This window comes from Scylla paramamosain, chromosome 7, assembly GCF_035594125.1.
Source record: "Scylla paramamosain isolate STU-SP2022 chromosome 7, ASM3559412v1, whole genome shotgun sequence".
NCBI classification, from domain to species: Eukaryota; Metazoa; Arthropoda; class Malacostraca; order Decapoda; family Portunidae; genus Scylla; species Scylla paramamosain.
Window position 1 is genome coordinate 29,817,531 of NC_087157.1, and position 25,227 is coordinate 29,842,757.

Here is a 25,227-nt window from a genome sequence, read left to right on the forward strand (position 1 = left end):
TAATATTGACCAATACATTCCTTTGTAGGCATTATTCTGACTCTCAGTGCATGTGTTTCATACACAAAGACAATCTTATGTGATTTACAGTTTTATAATTTTTCTTACTGAATATTTATAATTTTAGCAAGAACAATTTATTAGTGTTTAAAGCCTGCCATTTCTATCTTGCTATCATAGCTGAAGACTGAAATTATCATTTTATGAGGTCTCTACTTAGCTTTTTATTCACTCATTACAAGGTTACTGTGGTGAACATTGTAGAGGAAGGGCAGGAGTTTGCCTCCCAAAAAACTGGAAGGTATTTCATTGTCACTGTTTCAGCTTTTCACTACAATATCCAAGTTTCTGTAGTAGGTAGCATGGAGTTTCACAGGTGTCATAAAATTTACTGTTCTGACATTGTTTTAGAGTTAATATATGGCAAATTTTTATTATTATAAGAGAAAACTTAACAATTGGTCTGTCTTGATTCTCTCACTCATTGCTGTAATTTGTTATCTTTTCCCGTCTTCTGTCATTTCCATGGTTACTACTGTTCCAAATCTGCTAATTACATGCCTTCCTGCAGTGGCCCCACTGCACAAGACTTTCTACTTACACTCATCCCTATTCTGTCCAACTTTCTAATACAAGAGTTTACCAGTATCTTTACTCTTTAACTCTGGAAGTTTCTTCCTGTTTCTTTATTTCCTCCTGCCTGTGACTGGAACTGTTTCAAAGTGGGATCAAGACACCTCAGAGGATAAATAGATTTCTCTCCCAGTTCTATTTTCATTTGGTGAGCAGCAATTGAGCAAACTTTTTACCCATTACTTTTTGCTCTTGGCTACTCTCACTGATACATTACAAGATAATTATAAAAGGAATTAGTTTCAAATTGAGGATTCTAATCAGTGATAAAAGACTTTATGGCCTTGTATTGTATGTAAATTAAATTGTTCAATGTAAATCAAATTTACTGACAATCAATTTATTTTCATTTAATATATTTCACAAGACCAAAATTTATGATTGAAATACTAATTCTATATAAACTGGTGGAATGTGGTACATATTTAATTTTCTCATCTAGGCAAAAATCCATACTTGAAATAGTGTTATTGAATTGTTGAGTGTAGTTCATAATTAATTTTCTTATCAGTTTCATCTATATCAGGTTGATATTTCAGATGAGAATAAATTGACAACAGGTGTAGCTAATATTCCATTCAGTTCATTATTTGAAGTTCAAGAGACCAGACCCTCTCTGTGGCTGGCTATTGTACTTGTTTTGAACAAGGTGTGTGTGTGTGTGTGTGTGTATATATATATATATATATATATATATATATATATATATATATATATATATATATATATATATATATATATATATATATATATATATATATATATATATATTGTGTAATGATGTTGATACTAACATTATAAATCAAAGAAATACAAATGGTAGAAAGTCAACAGTGATTTCCTTCACACTATGATCATGTTTCATGCTTGAGCAAACAGTATAGTGACATGCACTCAAGGGACAAGTGCCACTGCTACTACATCTCAGCTTCCAGTATTTTGTATTTCAGGAAGGTTTCTTTTCTCATAGTGTCAAGTGTTCCCTTCTGCAATTTTTTGTAAGGTCCAGATTCTCTCTCTCTCTCTCTCTCTCTCTCTCTCTCTCTCTCTCTCTCTCTCTCTCTCTCTCTCTCTCTCTCTCTCTCTCTCTCTCTCTCTCTCTCTCTCTCTCTCTCTCTCTCTCTCTCTCTCTCTCTCTCTCTCTCTCTCTCTCTCTCTCTCTCTCTCTCTCTCTCTCTCTCTCTCTCTTATATTTAGTAAGCTCTTGTACACAATTGTAATACATAGTTTTTTAAGCTTTAGTGTTTTTAGGCAGAAAAGCTGCAATAGGGGCACAACCATCCTTTACAATGTGCAGAGGAGAGTTGGAGACATAAAGGGAGATGTAGAATAGCTACCATGCTGGATCTTGGCATCCAATAAAGACTTCAGTGCTAATTCCTTGCTAGCTGCACAGCATATCATCAATTAAACCCTTGCACTCTGGAAATTTTTTTTACAGAAATACTGGAAAAAATTCTTTACAGAAATCCTGCATCACATCAATATCAAAATCCTTATGTTTTTAATGTATCTTGAAATATGTGAGTCTAAATATTCTTATTATTCATGGGATTTTCATCAGACTATTTACCTTTAATAGTCTATCAGTTTGAGTGATGCAGATAAGCCTGTCATGTGTGAGGATTCTGTAAGTTTTGCAGATGATGGAAATGCTGGTCCTTTTCATTGCTGGTCCTTTTAGAAGCAAACATGGACCAGGCATAAGGGTGAAAATAATAGGTTGTGGAAGCAAGGATTGTTTCCCCAATGTGATGATTAGTGTTTTAATAAAGACATTATGCCTGTTTTATTAAGTTTATGCAAGGTATTTTACTGTCAGTACATAACTTCTTGGTCTTATTCAATATTAATACCCTAGAATTTTCTGTTGACACCAGAATACCTTAATATTACATAAGATAAGTGAAGCTGCAAGAAACTATCAGGCCTACACATGGCAATCCTTGCATAAAAAAACACCTATTTTCACATACCATCCCTATCAATAAATTTGTTTAATCTTTTTTTAAAGCTCCCTAATGACTCAGCACTAACAACCTGATTATTGAGTCTGTTCCATTCATCAACCACTCTATTTGAGAACCAGTTCCTTCTTATATCTTTCTTGAACCTAAATTTTTCAAGCTTGAACCCATTAATTTTTTGTTCTTGTTACTGACATAGTGTCTTCATGAGACCATTACATAGGGGTGGTGGTTGCTGGTCTTTTCCAGAAATGAGAATTGGTGTTTCCTACAATACCATATGCCATCTTTATATTCTTTTACTATATTCTGTATAAGAGTGCTGCTGAGCTGGAGACCCATTCATGCTTGTCCACTTTTCTTTTCTCTACACCTATAAGGATTCATAGGTATAGCACTGGTTTGCTCTTAAGAGGCAGCTAGATGAGTCATTTAATCAAACTCATCTCTGGATAAGTGCAGTTATGGAAGCACTGTGATCCATGGTTGGGATAGTCTTGCTTAGAGACTCAGAAATGTTGTTTCCATGATGTAACCTGACATAAATCCCTAAATCGTGTAAGCTTTTCCAGGCCTGTTGTGGGTGATGGGAAAATCCTCAGCACCATGCTCATGATCAACCTGGATATGGATTGCCATGGTGTACTAATGTGACACCTTGTGTGGAAACTACTGGATTTAGTTCTAGAACATTGATAAGCCTAACCAGTCATTGAATGTTGGTTGTTGCTAATATTTTGCTATTTGGACCTACATGAACCCAATATGTTTCTTTGTTATTATCTTCTGAAATATTTGGCTCCTGCCTTGTAAATCCTATCACAGCCATTTCCATGGGGGATGTTTTTTTTTGGAACAGATATCAGATATAAACAAACAGATTATTATGCATTCCCCCTTGGTAACAGAACATGTACAGACCACACACACTGCTGTCAGGTCGGAAAATACTTATATTGTGGTCCTTGCATATAAACAAAGATAATAGTAATAAAAAAATTAAGCAACTTAAAAGACAGTAAAGAGACCTCCTCCTCTGTACTTTTATTGCTACAATGAGTTGCAACATTTTTCATTTGGATACATAATTTTAGTAGGGAGCATTTGTGTGGGTGTATCTGTGTATATATATATATATATATATATATATATATATATATATATATATATATATATATATATATATATATATATATATATATATATATATATATATATTACAGAACATCTTATTGATCTGTTTTTAATAATAAAGCATGTCACCTTGCCTGGGGACTTCAGGCTAGTGTGTTGATAGAATTTTTAGTCATGTGCATTATATGTCTGTTATGATATACATGCTACATACATAAATTATGTTGTCATTCTGACATCAAAATAGACAATTTTTACAAAATAATGAACAATCACAAAACTGTGCTCATCATTGCTTTATAGTATAAACATTAAACAAGATGAAATATTTTATGACACTTCCATTGCAGGAGACAGATTCTACTTACAATGGAACAAACTAGATGAAAATTGTATGGTTCGTAAAAAAAAAAAAAATTGTAGGAGACAGATTCTCCTTAGAATGGAACAAACTAGATGAAAATTGTATATATATATATATATATATATATATATATATATATATATATATATATATATATATATATATATATATATATATATATATATATATATATATATATATATATATATATATATATATATATATATATATATATATATATATATATATATTTGTAGGTGAACATTGAGTAATCTAAGCTTTTTTTTTTTTTCTGAAGACATTACTTGTCTGCTTATTATAGTGCATGCTTACTTTGTTACTCCTGAAGGTCAAGGAAAGAGAAGTTCTTTTAATTTACATCTTTATTACAGTATACACAAGTGACAAAATTGGGTTCATGTTTCCTAATTAGAGGGAACCAGGTTTCATCCATTGCTGTTGTGGCAGTTGTACAGTGAGGAATGATTGGGAGTGAATCGCCAGCTTCAAGCATCACACTGCTCTGGGTGGTAGCAGCACTGGTGGTCCTGATGTCATGTTAATGGCAACCTCATCCAGTCACCCTCATCCCTGGGAACAATTTGAAGGGGGTATGAGGGCCACCATAGATTAGTTATGTTGGTCACTCATCCACTGGCCTCTGGGCTCTTATTATGAACAGAGCAAGGAAAAAAGGCAAAACTAGGAAAAGGAGACTCGTCTGAGTAACAAGCCACACTGAAGACAGAGGGTCCAAAATGTAAGGCCAAAGACGGAGACTAAGTTAAGAATATTATTTCAGAGATCAAGGTACCATGGCCAAGGTTAGGGAGATTGCCTTACAGGCATCACAGGCCAATGAGTTGTATTTGCTTTATTTTTTAGGTGTGAAAAATTTATTTCAAGAACAAAACTTTTTATAATAGATTTTGATGTGGATTTAGTTCTAATTATTTTTGTATTTTTTAAATTTTAATTAATTATATATATATATATATATATATATATATATATATATATATATATATATATATATATATATATATATATATATATATATATATATATTTTTTTTTTTTTTTTTTTTTTTTTTTTTTTTTTTGCAGGGGGGGGAGGGGTGGTCTTTTCACTCCTTAAATAAATAAAATAAAAATAAAAAAAGACATGCTTAGAAATAGTTGTTATATTAATTAAGACAGGTACATTAAAATGTTTCATCCTTGGAAAATTACCCCACACCTAAAGATAGAGAAATTGCTAGATTTGCTGGTCCATGAAGGACCAGCCTCTGACATATGACCACTGGCTGATTCACACAAGGCAATTTCAATAGTATGACTGCAACCACTGGCTGATTCACACAAGGCAATTTCAATAGTATGACTGCAAAGATAATGCAAGTCAATGGAAATGTTCATATGCACTTCCTCTAATTTCTCAGTTGCATGCCTCAAGTTACACGTGTTTCACTGACAGCATACACATATGAGAGGAATCACCATGATTTGTAGGTAAGTTGCACCCAGTATGGGACATGACAGCCTCAGACTACAAGGACAGAAAGGTTAAAAGTAGGTGTTGAAAGACAATAGTGGAAAATTTGTGACAAAAGACACCCATACCCAGCTAATATGTCACAGTTACACAACTCGGCACCATGTGAAGTTGCCACAATTAGGTACAGTAAAATCCCTCTTATCCAGCATCAACGGTACCGCCGACATGCCGGATACTTGAATATTGCCAGATACTTGAATAGAAGTGAAATTATGTCCACAATCACCACCCTACACTCATGCATCTTACCATAACAAAGATCAGCTGACCTTAATCAGCAGCTGATCTGATCAGCTGCTTAAGTGTAAGCACAACACGCTTCCTCTTTTCTACAACTTTAGGCATGATGAAGGCGTCAGGCGATAAACAGTGCACACGCGGGACTGAGTCACTGAGTAAACACAGTGCAGTGGGCCGCGGGTGGCGCAAAGCAGTGCGCTCTGGTGGCAAGGGGACAAAGCATGCCTTGTGCGGGAATTTTAATCGATTTTATGAGTACGCATTGATTTTTTATTGATTTTAAGGCTCGGGGAAAAATGTGCCGGATACTTGAAGCTGCCGGACACTCGAATGCCGGATAAGAGGGATTTTACTGTAGATGAAAAATTAGTTCAAATGTCACTTGTCCCATCCATTTTGTTATACGTTCTTTTGTTCTGCAGGATCATGACAAAACAAAATGCTTATGAATGGAATGGAGTCCTTATCTTTAAATTTTTTTATCTACCTAAAATTTACACAAATATCCAAGTCATTGCACAATAGAACTTCCCTGGATGAAGAACATTTTCATCCTTACGGTTTCCTTTCTTAAACACTCCAGTTTTCTCTTTAACAATGTCTTCTCCAACCACGTAAAAAATGATACATAATCCAAAACTATCTTCACAACCTTAATATATTAATCAAAATTTATAAAATGTACTTAATCACTTTGCTATTTATCAAATTAACTTTTAACTTTATCATACACCTTCTAAACTAGCACAAAGTAAGAATTTAATTGTACCTTAAATGAATAGTGAGTACACTAGTTTGTTGGTTATACAGCCTAAGGATGATAAAATAAGGCAGGACAGGTGGATAAGCAGATGGATAGATGAGATAAAAACTTTTGCTGAGGTAGCCTGAAATAGATGGGCAGTGAGCATGGAATTTAACATAAAAAGTTTTGGCCCTTTTTCTTGCAGTGAAATGGTACTTAAGTACTGTAGCTCTACACATAATGTGTATTTGTCACTCTTCCTTGCAAACACCAGTATATCAATAACATCTTCTTACATGTATTCTTTATTTCATATTTATTATCACCAGGAACATAAGGTATAAAAACATAACAATGTGTGTTAAACAGTGGAAGATATAGTCTGTCCCAAATTGGTGACACTATAATTATTAACACTGGTAACTTATATGAGCATATTAATTAATTATCTAACAATTCTAAAAGGAATATATAATTACTTTTTATAACCTGAATTAGCTATTTGTATGCTGAGATTATCTCTGAGATGGGTAAATCTGAGATGAGTAAAACTTCTTCCCTTCCACTTTGCACTGGCATGTTTTAAACTTGATTTTATCTATGTCTGGTTTTATCAGCCTATTTTTATTTATTTATTTATTCATTTATTTATTTATATTTTATTTTATTTTTTTATGATTTTGGTGAAGCTTTTATAAAACTAACTGAGTAATACATGTTCATTTATAATCAATGAACATAAAGTATCAAATATTCTTGTTTGCATACCAATATCTCATTAATCCAAATTATACTACCAAATCTTGTCATTATATAACTTAAAATAGATCTCTAAAAGTTAACAAGCTTATCAATCAAAATATAAGCCATTTTCATCCTTTAAAATACCTAACTCTAAAATTTTTTTTATTAAAGTTACTTACACCTTGCCAATCTTACCCAGCATAATGGGTTTTTGTACGCTAATCAAAGCATGCTATGCCATCTAAATTTCATTACCATCTCTAAAGTGTCTTGATTTTCTAAACAGGCAAAAGAATAGTCACAAGATCCCCCAGACAGTCTGCAGTGAATCCTAAAAGACCACAGAACAGTACAGATTTAAGCTATTTGACAGGGCTTTGTCATAGACCATGAGGCATGGTAGTATGTTCAAAATAATTTTTCTACTCATTAATAGTTACTTGCAATTTTTTTTATAACTGCCGGCTTCAGCACCATAGTAATATGAACACTTTTAATTCCTTCTCTTGACTTTAAAGATCTGTTTATCTGTTATCTCACTCATTCTCTCCAAGGGGATGGCCAGGGTAAAGGAGCATCCATCTCTTCCTGTTATTTCCTTACTTGTTACACCTCATTGCTCCACTGGCATCTCTTTAATACTTACACTCTTTAGTCTTATCTTTCCATTTTCCAAGTGACCTTCCTGTCTTACCAGGGACCTCAATTTTCCTTATATCATTTTTACCAGCTTCATTTTTCATTCTCTCAATATAGCCAAAGCACTCATTCCACTACTTCACACTTCATTGCACTAGTGCAGATGCCAATGCTACATCTTCATACCCTCACTCTCACTCTCACACCATATCACTGTATATTTTCTCTAGATAACTCATTTCCATAGCATATAATTCCATGTCTCATCTCTATGTTGACACTGGCAGATGATAGTCTAGAAAACTCTCTTTACCTCTATATCTCTCTTATAACCCTTACAAGTGATCCTATAATCAGTTCAAATGCACTGGCATGAGCTATATGATAGCCAACAATACTACAAATATCAAATTTGAAATTATGAGAAATCCACTTGAATTCCTGCTTTCTCTTTAACCCTTTCACTGATACAAAACAATTAACAGCACCAGAAGTAATACAAGAAATCTTTATAAACATAAAGAAGAAAGTAAGGGATTAAAAAGAATAGATTTTACAATTTCTATCCAGTTTAGAGATTGGAGATGGCTGCAGAACAAGTAGAGATGTCTCACAGTGATAAGCAATTAAGGAAAGTTGCACCCCAACAGCAGTCAAAAGGTTAACCTTTTGTGTGCAGGTTTATTCTGAGGTTGAAACAACACTTAATGCACACGCACTGCTTCCTCATATCTACTACCCCCTTTTAAAAATGTAGAAAATCATTAACTGAATCAAAGAATCCAATGAAAGAGTGAAAGTGATATAGAGCTAAATCACTACATTGTGCTTCACAACAAATGCACTCATCACCATCTACCACCCCAAGCTTATTCCATGGCCTTTAAATACAACGGAATTTTATCTCATAGCATTAGATTTCATGAATAGGATACAAAATGTCTCTCTCCCTAATAACTAATTATTGCTACAGATAGTGTCATTAGCCTGCTATAAAGCTAAGATGACTATCTTAATGAAAGGTTAAGTTGGGGCTGTATGCTAGAGATACACATGGACTCAGTACTCATCTCTGTCTCATTGGTCTTTGAGCCTGTAGTGGATGATATCCCTTACCCAAGGACATAGGGCCTCTGTGACTACAAGGTTTCCACGGTTTACTTTCCCAAAGTTTCTCCAGTACCCATTTATTAACCAATCTGAAGGAAAGATAAACAGCTGGGTGAGTTGTACAATGATTGTTTCAGCTTGGATTTCTGGCTAGGTATGCTAGTTACTGCTCCACAGAGGTACTTATCTAAATGAAGTGGAATATAAAATCAATACCTATAACTTAATGTTCCTATGGCCTGGTAGACTCCAGAGGTAATTCTGATGAAACTTCACATTCTTTCTGCTGCAGGATATCTTCATTCCCCTCCCCATTCCTTACTTCTGCAGCTTGTATAATCTCTCCAACACCTGGGAACCAAATTACATTATTATCACTCCTATTATCTTGTAAATTTGTGATTTCAAGTTCATACATACAGCATATCAAAATATATACACTAAGCTAATCATGGCTATGATGAAAAATCCCTTATAATAATCATGCTTAGTGTATATTTTCTGAATTAAATTTCAGTGAAAACATCAACGCTGTCTCTTATAGGGTTAACATTCTTGGATTACAAATATGATACTGATGGTCAGCTATCTTCATAATCAGCTGTTGAGGTCTTGGGTCAAGAGACTTTTAAACAACATTCATTGATGTTTTCACTCACTTGTCCCGACCACTTGTACTTCTTTTCGTTGTTCTTCCAAAATTCATGTATTATACCATCATTAAATGTTCTTAGGTTTGTGTTTGTTGTTATTACTATTACTATTTAATATAGCTACTAGCTATAACTTATTGGAAAGTACGAAGAAGCTAAAATGTCCCTATTATAATATTTCCATTATTTTAATACTCTGCATCTCAATTTCAAATCCCAAGATAATATCATAGGATATGAGATTTTGCTTTTGTGGTTTTTCTCTCAGCTAGTTTTTGAGATAATAAGTAGATATTAAGATCCTTTTTCTTTATTTTGAAACTAGATTTGTCAAATTTAGCTAGTTTCAAGAAGCAACAACTGTAAGTATGTAACAAATTCACAAGATAAATAGCATGCTACCTTGAGCTTTAAGCTAAGCCTTGTTCAGTATCATGTACCTTCATGACATGCAAAATCTACAAGTCATTATGTATTTATTTATTTATTTATTCATTTATTTTTAATTAATTAACTTATCTTTATTTATTTATTTTTTCCAAGGTTACCTGCTGTCATTCTTCTTTTTGCCTTAAAATATCTAACTCAACTTACATATCAATCATCCATTCTTTTCTTGCAGCTTAACTAACACAGTCTGCCTGTACTTATTACTGCACTTCAGTGGTGGGAGAAAAAAAAAAAAAAAAAAAACAGGAGATAAGGACTTGACAGAGAATCACATCAACTAGAGATTCTGACAAAAAGAAATTTCACATGATTGTGTAAACAGAAAAGCTGCCATCAAATTCTTCACATAACACAGAGCACAAATATCTTGGCATGGGAACCCCCTCACCAAAGTTCAAAGTCAAAATGTAGCATGACATTTAGTTTCAAATGTTACGTATCTATATACCCATTTATTTACAGAACCAAAAATTTTGATTTATAGCAGAAAATTTCTTACCTTTTGCTTCACTACCACTGGACTCTTGGGTGTGGGAGGCCGACCACAAGGAATCTCCTTCCCCAATGATTTGAGCCTAATGAAAAAAAAGTTTACTTGTTTTACAATTTATTGAATATAAACCCAGATAAATCATTCATGTAAAGACAGCTGATATTTCACCTATAAGGATATACTGTATATATTTCCATTATATACTCTCATTCACCCCAAATAGGTATGTCACCTGGTTGGACAAAGAGACAGCAGACTCAGAAGCTGCCTCCACAGGCTTCTCTGCTGCCTTGCTCCGCTGCCAGGAGGGAATGGACGGTGCCAAGGTTGGGGTTGATGGAAATGTCCGTCTGTGAAGAGGATAGGGTGTTCATGGTCTTAATAAAAATTCCCTTCTTTTGTTATATAACATTTATTGTAATATGCAAGTTCTGCTCATTGAGAAAAAGGGTCACTTGCATTGTTCATGGCAAAACTAGTGAAGCATTTCTATTAAAATATTTTGCAGCTCATTTTTGATAACCAAATTTAGTAGAAATAATGAGCCTATGATCAGTATGTTATTTGCTGGCATTCATGACATTTGAGCTACAGGCTGATGGTTCAACATGAAATACAAAGTATTTTCACCCAGAACACAATATTTTTTTTTTAATTTGTCATCATTCACCTATCATAAACAGGAGGAAAATCAGCCAGAGAAGCACAGAAGGAAGAAGAGACGACATGCTCTTTGATCTACAGGATTAAAAATAAGCATGTATTGCACACTGTAATTTTGTAAGCATAATAAAATTACAAGTAAGGCCAAAGATAACAATGTTTGAAATATTTACATCTTTTATCAAAATGAAAATTAAGTCATATAGCCACTGGGAATTTATTATGAATGAAAAGAGGAAGAGATATGTCACAGAGAAAGAAAATTACTTCAATACACAATAAAATCAGCACATTCAGTAAACCTTGGTTAATAAATATGGTGGTGGGTGATCATCACTTGGAAATACTCACTTATTGATGAGAAGTCCTTTCAGAGAAGAAACTTCATTCCTTAATTGATCTATCTGTTTTGTACTTGCTTGACTCCCTTCTCTGTTATTAAGGGCCTGAAAATCCATTAAGATTATGTTAGTGTTATTATACTTTATTATAATATATAGATTATGAATTAGCTAAGAGAATTAGAAAGATAAAGTCCACTTCTATGAGGACAAAGACAGGCTTAATATTTGTAGAAATAAAAAAAAAGGTTAAGAAAAAGAACATGTTTTAGTAACAGCTTTCTCATAAAGCCACAAAATCCAGAATGTAAAGTTCCAGTTTACTAGAACTGGCTTATTGCAGAAATCCACTTATATTTGTTAGGAATCTTATTAGTGCTTCTCACCTAAATTACACTGAAAATCTTACACTAGATCATATGTCAAACTTGAAAGTAGTTCATATACTAATTCATTTACTAAGATGCTGTCACTGGCATTTCTTCATTTCATTGCATTAAAAAGAAAATGAGAAGGCTGTTACCATGTTTAAACTTTTCTTATTTATTTACCTATTTCTTATTTAAATATTTTAACTTTTAATATCAAACACATTCAGGGACTGTATTTCAACTATGCCTTGAAATATAATAGATTTTGAATAAATTAGAAACTTTTTCAGTATGTATCTGTGATTCATAAATTTCATGTATGCTGTAAAGTTAACATAAACAAGTTCTAAGCAGAGGTTTACAGAAAACTGAACATTCTTTGAATTAGCTTGTGGTGAAACTGGTGGACTTTACAGTAATCTGCCACTCATAAAATCTGTTGTATTTTTTACATAATGCACATCAAATTCAGTATAATAGCTTTCCTGAACACTTGCCTTTCTCAATATTTATTTGATTAATTGTGCTAATTTACTATACACACGGCCAGAACTAACCTGAATATGTACAGTCTGTGCACTAAGAGTCTGTTCAAGGGAAGCTAAGGTATTCTGCACCTCTTTCAGTACTGACACTACTGATTGTTGTAGTTCCACCATGCTCTCCTCCACTGTCTTCTGCCGCCTTCCTGTCAGCCATGGGCCAATATATCTCTGAAGGATACAAGGAAAATACCAGGATTAAAAATGTCAAGATTTCTATAGCCTCTCTCAGAAACAAACTGAGTTACATAAGCAGAAACTTGAACAGTTTTAAATTCATCCACTTTATCATCATTGTCATTAGCAGCAGCAGCAGCAGTAGCCTATGTAAGATTCCACAGCAGAACAAATGCCTTCACTAACCTTCTCCTCCATCAGTTGCCCCTCCATTCCAGAGTTTCTAACTAATTCTCTGTTTCCCTTTACTACTTTTATCAATCTTAGGCTGCCAATCCCTAAATTTAAATGTTTACCTCTTATATCTATTTGACATAATGTACTTCTTTTTTTTTTTACTACTACTACTACTAACATGTTGCTCTTTTATCCATGAAGTTTTATTTTTGTGAATATTGCCATTTGCCTCCACCTATGTATGCATTATTCACATTTACAGTGAATTATTTCATATGTTGTGACAACCATGGTAAGTATCAAGAAAGGAACCTATAAAATTATTAGTACAATATTTCATACATTGGGGTAACTTTAGTTAGTATCAAGAAAGGCATCTATCAAATTATGATTAGTATGGTGAAATGTCATAAAATGTGTTTTGAAAAGTATATTTCTTGTATTCTTGCAAGTATATATCATACCTCATCTATAGGCATATTCCTGCAAATGTAAGTAATGTGTCTAGAGTATTGTAAAGCACAAAGATATTCTACATAATGTGTTTTGTGACACTACATGTCAAAAATTTAGAAATTGTAATGCAAATAGAAAGATCTACTGCTTTTTTTTCATGAAAGAGGGCCACTGGCCAAGGATAGCAAAAGTTTGAATTAAAAAAAGGCCCACATAAATGCCAATCCCTAGAGCAATGTCAAATAGAACAATCAAATAGCAGAGGATAACTGTTTTGAAATATCTCTTTTTTTAAAGAGTTAAAACCATAGGAAAGAAGAAATAAAGATGCAGGCAGGGAGTTCTAGAGTTTACCAGAGAAAGGAATGAATGGCTGAGAATAGTGGTTAACTCTTGCATTAGTGAGGTGGACAGAATAGGAGTAAGAGAAAGAAGAGTCTTGTGCAGCCAGGCTGAGGGCTGAGAAGAGGCAGGCACTTAGCAAGATCAGGAGAGCAGTTAGCGTGAAAATAGTGGTAGAAGATAGCAAGAGCTGCAACACTGCAGCAATGAGAGAGGCTGAAGACAGTTACGGAAGAGGAATTGATAACACTTTTGATTCCACCTTGTCTAAAAGAGCAGTCTGAGTGGAACCCTCCCACACATGTGAAGCATACTCCATACATGGACAGATAAGGTCCCTGTACAGAGTTAGCAGCTGAAGGAGTGAGAAAAATTGGTGGAGACAACTCAGAACACCTAACTTCCTAAATGCTGTTTTAGCTAGAGATGAGATGTGAAGTTTCCAGTTCAGACTATAAGTAGAGGACACAACAAGGATGCTCAGTGAAGAAGGGGGAAACAGCTGACTGTCACTGAAGAAGAGGGGATAGTTATCTGGAAGGCTGTGTCAAGCTGATTGATGGAGATATTGAGTTTTTGAGGCATTGAACAATACTATATTTGCTCTGCCCAATCAGAAATTTTAGGGAGGTCAGAAGTCAAACAGTCTGTGGCTTCCCTGTGTGAGTTGTTTACTTCCTGTTGTCACCTACAAATTAGAGTAGGATGTTATTTTGTCACTAATATACCATAATGTAGTCCATGGAGAAAACAATGATCTCATTTGCAATTTTTGCTTTTTTTACCTGTAAATAGGAAGCCAATACAATATAAATATATTACTTACATAACTATGTGTGTACATTAACAAGTAACATCTCCCTTGTTAGAATGAAGAAGCATGTACATATTTGCATATTTGTGTGCACAAACATATAGGAACCAATATTACTGTACAAATACAAATCTTACCTGATATACATAATGAAGCCCATATGAAGCTCCTGCCAGGATCAAAATAATATTACAAACCTCCCTGATTTTTGCCCACACAGAGGGAGGGCTGTATGCAGGTATCACAGCACCTGCATACAGTTCTGGTGGAGCAGCTACATTCTCCCCCTGAAATGAATGTCATTCATGAATTCATGACTATGTCAAAAGATTTTCTCTTTTATAGGTGTAAAACACATCTGTAATAAAATTTTTGAGTTAGCCACCCTCCTAATTCTGGTTTCAGCTCATATCTTGTGGTGTAAAGTACAAGGTTCAATTGCACAGTACATATAGTTACCTGGTAATCTGAGAAGTTAAGATTCAACAGCAAAACTGGTTCACAACTACTGCACTATAATAGATCAATTCCTTTCCCATTCCTGCCACACCTGAACTGATCAGCTTATTAGGGTAGATGTGGGTGAATCTCCTGCCAAGGTCATAGCTCCATTCATCCATTCACAACTGCTCTTTATACATTTCTATTGCTTACATCAACTCTCCTGTTCCACAGATCTTGTACATCTAAAAATCTCTTCGCAAAGTCCATCAGTCCAATTTGTGACAATCTATGTGGAGTAAATAAAAATCTTTGATATTCTTTTTGTTTCCTGTCTTTTTGACTAGTAATGAACTAATAATAAACTCATTGACACAACTAATTCACAATGGCAAAATTCTAGCATCTGGATGCTGAAATTAGATGCACAACAATATGTTCAAACATTAAATCAGCAAGTTGTCAAAGCTGCCTGCATGACCATCACATACAAGAACAACAACAAAGTTGGACCTCTACACCTGTTCTGGCCTACCTGTTGTTTAAAGTAAAAACCACTGTGCTTATGGGAAACATATGGGTGCAATTTTTTATAATTATTTATTTATTTTATTATTATTATTATTTTTTTTTTTTTTTTTTTTTTTTTTTTTTTTTTTTTTCGATCATGGTACAGGGATTAGTATGAAATATAAAGCGAATAAGTTTATTTCAGCAAAACTTTAAACCAACATGGCTACTACACGATCTGAATATCTTGCTGTGAAACGGCATCACTGGTTTGCATGTTGCTAAAATATAGTGCACTGCTAAGTCTGATTGTATTCATAAAATTTGCACTGGAGATTATTTATTTATTTCAAATTCTGTTACCTGACACCCTTTCCTCTTATAAAGTCAAGAATGGGTAGAACCCTGAGTCCTACTCATGTCCTAGACAGTTTTCACAGCCAGTGACAGGCTCATCCAGCCTTTCTAGGGTGAGGTATGCCACGTAATCAACAGGCTTTTCTCACAATACATTTTTTTTGACATGACATTTTTTTTTTTTTTTTGTATAAGAAAATTCAATGGAAAAGAAGAAGCAGTGGCTTAAAGAAAGACAGATACAGCAAGATGGTGTCATCAAGATCCAAATAAACACCAGCAGGTCATGTATCAGCTCCAGATATCCTCCCATGCATCCACACTCCCTTGAAGTAACTAGTACACCAACATCACTGCCACCACTAATACCAAAAACACATACTGATTTAAGCTCAACCAAAATCTAAAAAGACACTAATACAAGAGACATGAAAACTAGTTGTACTAAGAGATCTTGAGCCCAACTGTTTATCTAAGATGTTTCTGAGATCCAACATGGCAAAAAATTCCTGGGAATCAAGAAAATTCTTTGACTATCAATTTGTAGCTGCTGCACGTGAGTTTGGCCACACATCAGTCTAAAACCAGAGGGGTTCATATTGCAAAATATTATGGTTGCAAGTATGTCAGGAATGTTGTCACTGTTGTCACTGGTTGTCCTTGTGGAGTGAGGACAGCCACAACTTGAATTGGCCCAGAGCTTCTTACAAACCTTGGCAGCAAATAAATATTTTGGTGGTCACTGGTGCTATTTCCAGTTACAGTTTCTGGATGTCAGTTGCCTATTATATTAAGATTTTGCCACTATGAACTAATCTTAAACCTGGAACCAGACACTGCACTCAGTGTCCCAATCTGTTCACTACAAGAAGTTTCCTCTTTTACCATCAGGTTCCTAATCCTTTTGGCTGTTGAAGGAAAAGTAGAAAACTGCTGGGAAATGTAGTAATAATTACAACATGACTGTTCACTCTTCAACAGGAGCAGCAGAGGCAGAAATCCATGTATGAAGGGAAATGCACATGCCAACTAATTAGCTGCCACAGCAACAAGAAATTATTTATATGTGACCCCTAGCATTTATAAAATCTACATGACAGGATGATTCATGTACTTTGAATGTTTACTGTATTAATATTAGAAAAATGCAATGGATGACATAAGAAATGTGTCAAAGAGCAGACTCCTGAATTAATGACTCCAACTTTTCTCTGGTTTTCTTACCTTTCCTACGGTGGCATAAGCCCTTGCCTTTGAAAATGCTGCCAATATTTCTTCATCATTTAGCCCCTTCTTCTTTAGAAATGCTGATTTTTTGTCTTCTGCATGACTGGCAACTTTGGGATTAATCAAAAACTTAGCTGCTTCCTCAATCTGAAAGAAATAATTAATCTCTTGAAATCTTTAAAAAATAAAATAATAAGATAAATAAACACAAATATAAAGAAACTGTTAAAATAATTAAAATATAAAACAAAGATTAAGCAATAAAATATACATGAACTTGAGCTATTTTATATGGAATATAAAAAAAAAAAATAAAAAAATGTAAATGAGAGAGAGAGAGAGAGAGAGAGAGAGAGAGAGAGAGAGAGAGAGAGAGAGAGAGAGAGAGAGAGAGAGAGAGAGAGAGAGAGAGAGAGAGAGAGAGAGAGAGAGAGAGAGAGAGAAAAACATCTGGTTGGCAAATCATAATATATCTCCATTATCTTCATCTTCAGACAATGCATATCACAATTTCTTAAATACATCTAAAATTCACAGTCAAGTTAGAAACAGAAGCGTGTTAACAGCAATGATAAAAAGACAAAGGGAAGCATGGTTTCTAATTTTCTCCAAAACAATTTTCCTTTTCCCACTAAATTAGCCCTTTTACTGTTATTTGATATATCTTTCCTTAATTACTAACCACTGAGATAATATCTTCTCCTGTTCTACAGCAACCTCCAAACATTATATTGGCTAGAAATTGCAAAATCTATTAAGTTAATTTTTTTCTTGTAGATGTTTATAAACATTCCATACATTGCTTTTAGTACTGTAAATTATTGCATATTGCATTGAGAGAGTTAATCTTCTGCAGGAGGAGGCAGTAGGCACCTGCCAAAACGATAATTATTCCCAATGAGGTCTAAAGCACTGGATCAGGGGGTGCTGTAAACTTTTCCTTAAACCCAGCTGTGACCTCACTGAACGTTTCCCTTAGTGTCTCACAACACAAGGGGGCAGTCACAGCCTGCCCTCTAAAGACAACTCTCTTCCTCCACACAAAACTACAAGCACCTAATAACACACACACCCTTCAGTCAAAATTTCAAAATTATCATGGCGACTCCTACACCAGCCTCCGAGTCCCCATCTGGAGAGGGGACTACAAATGTCCCCAGGTCAGACTGCCCTTCTGACGACAACCCTAAGTATCTTGACACCCCCTCAACTTTTTCTTCATTAACTTCTGCAACACTCATGGTCTAATTTTCAGCCTGTAGAACATCAAATCTCCTCTTCTAAACTTCATCTTCTTTTCCTCACTGAAACTCTGGTGTCTGAGGCAACTGACAGTAGCTCCTTTTCTCTTCCCTCCTACTTTCTCTATCCTCATTTTCAATCCAAAGCTGGATATTGTGTTTATGTGCGCAATGACTTAACCTGCTCTTGTGCCCACGCTCTTGAATCATCCGAGTTTTCCACCATCTGGCCACGACTACAGAGTCACTCTCAAACTAAATCTATCTGTGCTGTATACCTCTCACCTAACTCCTCAGACTATAAGAAATTCTTTGACTACTTAACTTCCAAAGTTGAGCACATTCTGAATCTCTTCCCTTTTGCAGAGATCTCCATTCTTGGAGACTTCAATGTTCACCACCAGCTTTGGCTTTCCTCTCCCTTCACTGACCATCCTGGTGAACTAGCCTTCAACTTTGCTATCTTCCACGACCTAGAGCAATTGGTGCAACACCCTACTCATATTCCTGACTATCTCAGAGATACGCCCAACATTCTTGACCTTTTCCTGACCTCTAATCCTTCAGCTTATGCTGTCACCCTCTCTTCTCCACTGGGCTCCTCTGATCACAATCTCACATCTGTATCTTGTCCTATCGCCCCAAATCCCTCCTCAGGATCCCCCTAAATGAAGGTGCCTCTGGCATTTTGCCTCTGCTAGTTTGAGGGGACCTGAGGAGATATTTTGCTGATTTTCCTTGGAATGCCTACTGCTTCCATGTCAGAGACCCATCTTTGTGTGCCAAGCACATAACAGAGGTGATAGTGACTGGCATGGAGGCATACATTCCTCACTCTTTTTCTTGACCTAAACCTTCCAAACCTTGGTTTAACACAGCTTGTTCTTGTGCTATACATGATAGAGATGTGGCCCACAAAAGGTACTTAAACCTTCCATCACCAGAATCTCATGCACTATATTTCTGTCTAGAACCATGCCAAGTCTGTTCTCCAACTAGCCAAAAACTCCTTCATTAACAGAGAGTGTCAAAATCTTTCAAGATCTAACTCCCCTCATGACTTTTGGCATCTGACCAAAAATATCTCCAATAACTTTGCTTCTTCTTTCCCTCCTTTATTTCAACCAGATGGCACCACTGTTATCATATCTATTTCTAAAGTTGAACTCTTCGCTCAAACCTTTGTTATAAACTCTATGTTGGACGATTCTGGGCTTGTTACTCCCTCTCCTCCATCCTCTAACTACTTCATGCTACCTATTAAAATTCTTCGCAATGATGTTTTCCATGTCCTCGCTGACCTAAACCCTCATAAGGCTTATGGACCTGATGGGGCCCCTCATATTGTTCTCCAAAACTGTGCCTAAACTGTAGCTAAGACAGACACAACTGAGAGATTATAATGAAAACTATACTAGTTTGAAAAATATCTGATAGGGAGGGCAATTGACAACTCATTCATCATACCAGGTTATGTCGGAGTCCCTGGGGATCCTCTGAGGGGTTACCATTCATGATGTCTTCGTATTCCTGAAAAGTTATAGAAAATTGTGCAAAATATAAAAAGAGACAACTTTATGAAGGTATAATATACTTTAAATCTTTAAGTAAAAGGGAAATTGGAATTTTTTTTGAAATATCACTTAATAATATTCTTACACAGAAAACAAAATATGTGCTTATTTGTACTTGCAATCTGCTCTCTTTTCGAGAAATGAAATTTATTACTGTGTAGACTTTTTTCTCAATCCACAAGGGAGGCAGGACAAAGGCAAAAAACAACTTCAGGAAAAATGGCCATCTAATTGTCCCTCCCAAAAATAGAAAAAGAAAGAATTCCAAAAGAAATCCCAATTAAGGATTAGGCCTGTGTGTGTGAAACCAAAAATATTATGAGGAGATATAGAAGAAAGTTTAAGAGGACCACTTGTAAGATACATAAAGAAACACAGCTTTTCCTACATGAGGATAGAAGTCTGAAGTAATCTGGATAAGAAACTGATCTATGAAAAGAACATTCATCACTTCAAAGGAATAGTTGGATACTAGTACACATGTAAATGGTAGTATGTCACAATCAGGTACACACACACACACACACACACACACACACACACACACACACACACACACACACACACACACACACACACACACACACACAAGTTGTATTGTACTGTAAGCAAGCTTTGTAAAATAGTAATTAAAGACATATGGGTGGAATATTTACATGAAAAGATAATTACAGAAAAGCAATTTGGATTCAGGAAAGGGAGATCCTGTGTCACAAATCTACTGAGCTTCTATACGAGAGTAATAGATGGAGCGCAAGAGAAGGACGGATGGGTTGATGTAGTATACCTGGTTCTCAAAAAAAACATTCAATAAAGTTTTCCACAAAAGTCTTATCTGGAAGCTAAAGAATGGAGGGCTAAAGGGAGCAACACTGAGATGGATGGAGGATTATTTACAAGGGAGAAAGATGAGAACAGTAATCAGAGACACTAAATCAAGTTGGTGTAGAGTGACAAATGGGGTACCACAAGGATCTGTGTTGGCACCCATTATGTTTCAAATATATGTAAATGATATGACATAAGATCTAAATAGTTATGTAAACCTGTTTGCTGATGATGCAAAAATAATGAAAATAATAAAGGATGAAAATGACTGAAAAGAGTTACAAAAGGATAAGATACATGCATGAGGCCAAAGGTGGAAACTAGAATTTAATGTCAGAAAATGACATGTTGGAAATAGGAAAAAAGTAAAAAGAGACCTTCATGGAAGTACAAAATGGGAAGAGAAATAATAATGAAAAGTAATGAAGAAAAAGATTTGGAAGTAATGATTCAGGACACACTATCACCTGAAAGGCACATAAACAGAATATTTGGCTCTACATGCAGCTTATTAACAAACGTTAGGGTGGCGTTTAACTATTTAGATAAAGAAATGACGGATAAAATTCTAACAAGTATGATACGACCCAAATTGGAATACGCATCAGTAATTTGGGCTCCACATAGAAAAAGACATAAGGAAACTAGAAAGAATAAGGAGGATAGTGACAAAGATGGTACCAGAATTGAAAGACTTCAGCTATGAAGAAAGACTTGAAAAGATGGGATTACCAACACTACAAGAGAGAAAAGAAAGTGGAGACCTTATAATAATGTACAAATTAGTAAACAATATAGAAAGAATAGACAGAAATGAGTTGGTGCTACAGATGGAGGAGGGAGAGAGACAGACAAGGGGGCATGGGAAGAAAATAAAGAAGAATGGATGGTCAAGTAACATCAAGAAATGCGGCTTCCCATACAGAACTATTGGAATCTGGAATGATTTGAAGGAAGAGGTGGTTGCTGCAAAGAGTGTACATGTTTAAAGAGAAACTGATAAATATGGTTATGGAGACAGGACAAAATGAGCTTTGGCTCATGCCCTATACAATACAATTAGGTAAACACACACACACACACACACACACACACACACACACACACACACACACACACCACGTAGTGTAGTGGTTAGCACACTCGGCTCAACCAAGAAGGTCCGGGTTCAAATCCTGGTAGTGGCAAGGCAAATGGGCAAGCCTCTTAATGTGTAGCTCCTGTTTACCTAGCAGCAAGTAGGTACAGGATGTAACCCAAGGGGTTGTGACTTCGTTGTCCCAGTGTGTGGTGTGTCAGTGGTCTCAGTCCTACCCAAAAACCGGTCACCGTGAGCTCTGAGCTCTTTCCGTAGGGGAACAGTTGGCTGGGTGACCACCAGACGACCATAGGTGAATCACACAAGGGGAGGCAGTGGCTTTGTGGTCAGCACTAGCATGTAGTGATCTTGGGGACCTGAGTTCAAGAGGCTGGCCATTTTTCAAGCCATCATCAAATGGATACCAGCTTTTTATCAACTCTATCTTCAATGTGTATGAAGATGCAAAGGCATCACACTAAAAATATGCTTACACCACCATAAGGAGGAGCTGACCAACTAAGCCTCCACAAACATAAGAGGCTAATCATCTAGATCTCCAAAAGAAACAAAATAAATACAGTATGATTACCTAACAGCACTAGAAGACAAGAATCTAATCTCCTCCACACACACAAATATAAAAGTCCACAGTGGCTAATGAATCATCTCAAGAGTACCTGCAGCAATGAGGGACTCTGAAATGCCACTACTGTACCAATGGCCTGAAAAAAGCCCATAATTACTTTGATTTTCCTACATTCATACAAGAAGTTTTTCATCAAAGTATTTGCACACAGAACTGATGTAGTCAATAAAGTCTGCATAAAAAATGTTGAAGCTCCCCATTAATATTACTACCAGCATTTCTAAAATAAATAAAATGCAATTTAATAACCAATTATTCAGTACAATGACACAATGTCTGGAGTAAGCAATTGTTATATTCAGTTTAGAAATATGTATTGTTCACCACTGTTTCCATTACCTATGCTCAGCCTTACCAAAGCTGGCAATGCCACTTTTCCACCTGACACTGAGTTTACAACAACAATAATAATAATAATAATAATAATAATAATAATAATAATAATAATAATAATAATAATAATGTTATTATCTAAAATCCTTCTTCTTTCACACAATCTACGAAGGTTTCCCAGGTAACTAGAAAGTTGTGTGAATTCCGGAAGGATATAAGATGCAAAAAATTGCAATAAGAAGTCAATATAATTACCATTATTTTCATACAAAGTCCAGTGTGTAAATTATGGAGAAAATGTAATCTAAAGCTGCCACATTAATTGAATTAGATGAATGGGTATAATTACATAAATCAAGCCATAGCTTTTCTGGTTAGGGTACTACCTAGCCAGTGGAATACCCTTGCCAAGAACATAACTGTCTACACTGACCGATAAATTGATAGACTTAGTGATGTAATTATTAAGAAATACAACAAATGAGAGAGCAGAGCCTGCCAGCCTCCCCCTGGGCATAGGATAAAGTAATATTTATATAAAGGAAATTGCATGCACAAACCTTAAAAAAGCTACATAAATTATATATATATATATATATATATATATATATATATATATATATATATATATATATATATATATATATATATATATATATATATACTAAAATGTAGCTAACTAACCACAGCCTGAGGCCAATAGAAGACATAGCAAGACACGCAAACTGCATCACAATTGAAATCCTTACGCCACTCATAAGTAGAGAAATCTTAACAAATTCACTTAGCAAGCGTGACTGTTTTTGTAGTTTCTTCACTCCCTAAGTGGCAACGCTTGCAGATAATAAGCATGATAAGCAAAATGGTAAGCACCTGGGAACTGCGTTTATCAACAGTAATTACTAATGTCAAAGAACATGTCAGCTATATCTAATACGTCAATAAAAAAAAACAATATTTAGTTCGTTTCGCTAGAAAAAGACTGTCTCCATTAACTGCGCTGTATACTAACACTGTACCTTAATAACATGTTCGGCCTACCATCGACCACCACACCGCTACCAGCAGCGACCACTGCACCACTCAATAATGTCGATTTCGGTTCGATGATTTTCGGCGTTTTTGTGTTTCTTGAGCCACAAGATATAACATATCTTCTCAAGTCACAGTTGGGCTAATACTGAAGTAAAAATAAAGGATAAAAGTGTTTAAAACAAAAATTTTAAACTGAACGACCAATGTTGAAATTATGGGGACGTATTATCCAAAACTCTAATAACACTTGAGTGCCTAAAAAAAAAAAATAAAATAAAATAAAATAAAATAAAAAAAAGTAAACAAAATTGTAACATGACCCCGTGTTCATCAGTCACTAGTATTTTGGGGAATTCACTCCGGTTACTGAACCCCTCCTTTCTCTTGTTGGTCTTTGTACAAAATAATGATATACGATTATACTGGCATTTCCTATAAAGGAAAAAAAAATATGTAAACAGTATCCACCATACAGTTGTAATCTTTTCATTTAGTACTTTCAGTACGTCCCTTAATCTTTGTTATCTTTATAGTACACCAGTATGATATAGCAGGATAAGAAAAAAAAAAAAAAATATATATATATATATATATATATATATATATATATATATATATATATATATATATATATATATATATATATATATATATATATATATATATATATATATATATATATATATATATATATATATATATATATATATATAAAGTTGTGTGTTATAGAGGGGGAGACTCAATTACGGGCACGGCAGATAATGTTATTTGCATTAATCGGTAAGTTTAATGTGTACTGAACTGGATGATGTGCCTTATGCAGTATGGATATAATTGCACAATGTACACTGGATATATGTGTAGTTATGAATTTCATACAAGTTTCCTAAATGGTTATGAAGGGCTGAGTTGATTTTATCAGTAAGGGCGGCATTCGCTGCACTGTTAGATAGAGGGTTCCCAAATATTGTTCATTTTGAGAAAAAAAAAATCCATATCTGGCTTCAACATTATAGTATTATATATATATATATATATATATATATATATATATATATATATATATATATATATATATATATATATATATATATATATATATATATATATATATATATATATATATATATATATATATATATATATATATATATAATTTTTTTTTTTTCGCCATGTCTTATGGTGATGTGGTTTATATACTGAGGTCAAGCGGTGGTGGCTGAATGACTGACATTTTTCCAATTTTAAATCATGTCTATTCTGGTGAGGGTCCCTCTTACAGAGTATTGATAAAAATTATGGTAGATAGAATTTTCCTGCTTACTGTTTTGCTTAATACAGC

At 34.7% G+C, this 25,227-nt stretch overlaps 2 protein-coding genes across 2 annotated transcripts in view; one reads left to right on the forward strand and one right to left on the reverse strand.

The window, feature by feature from the left end:
* LOC135102335 (27 kDa hemolymph glycoprotein-like) overlaps positions 1-3,646 on the forward strand; it is a 29,635-nt gene extending 25,989 nt beyond the window's left edge. Inside the window, exon 7 of the mRNA XM_064007411.1 lies at positions 3,173-3,646. Within this exon, the coding sequence (XP_063863481.1) occupies positions 3,173-3,187 (15 nt within the window). The 3' untranslated portion in view covers positions 3,188-3,646. The remainder of the gene's footprint in view (positions 1-3,172) is intronic.
* An 817-nt stretch (positions 3,647-4,463) lies between these two features.
* LOC135102334 (peroxisomal membrane protein PEX14-like) lies at positions 4,464-23,558 on the reverse strand. The gene is made up of 10 exons (XM_064007407.1): positions 23,535-23,558; positions 19,856-19,918; positions 17,145-17,294; positions 14,750-14,899; positions 12,662-12,817; positions 11,744-11,838; positions 10,962-11,079; positions 10,736-10,811; positions 9,350-9,484; positions 4,464-4,689 (listed from the first exon to the last, which is right to left on the reverse strand). The coding sequence occupies exons 2-9, from the start codon at positions 19,901-19,903 to the stop codon at positions 9,366-9,368; spliced, it is 912 nt and encodes a 303-aa protein (XP_063863477.1). The 5' UTR covers positions 19,904-19,918; positions 23,535-23,558; the 3' UTR covers positions 4,464-4,689; positions 9,350-9,365.
* Between the last annotated feature and the right edge of the window lie 1,669 nt (positions 23,559-25,227).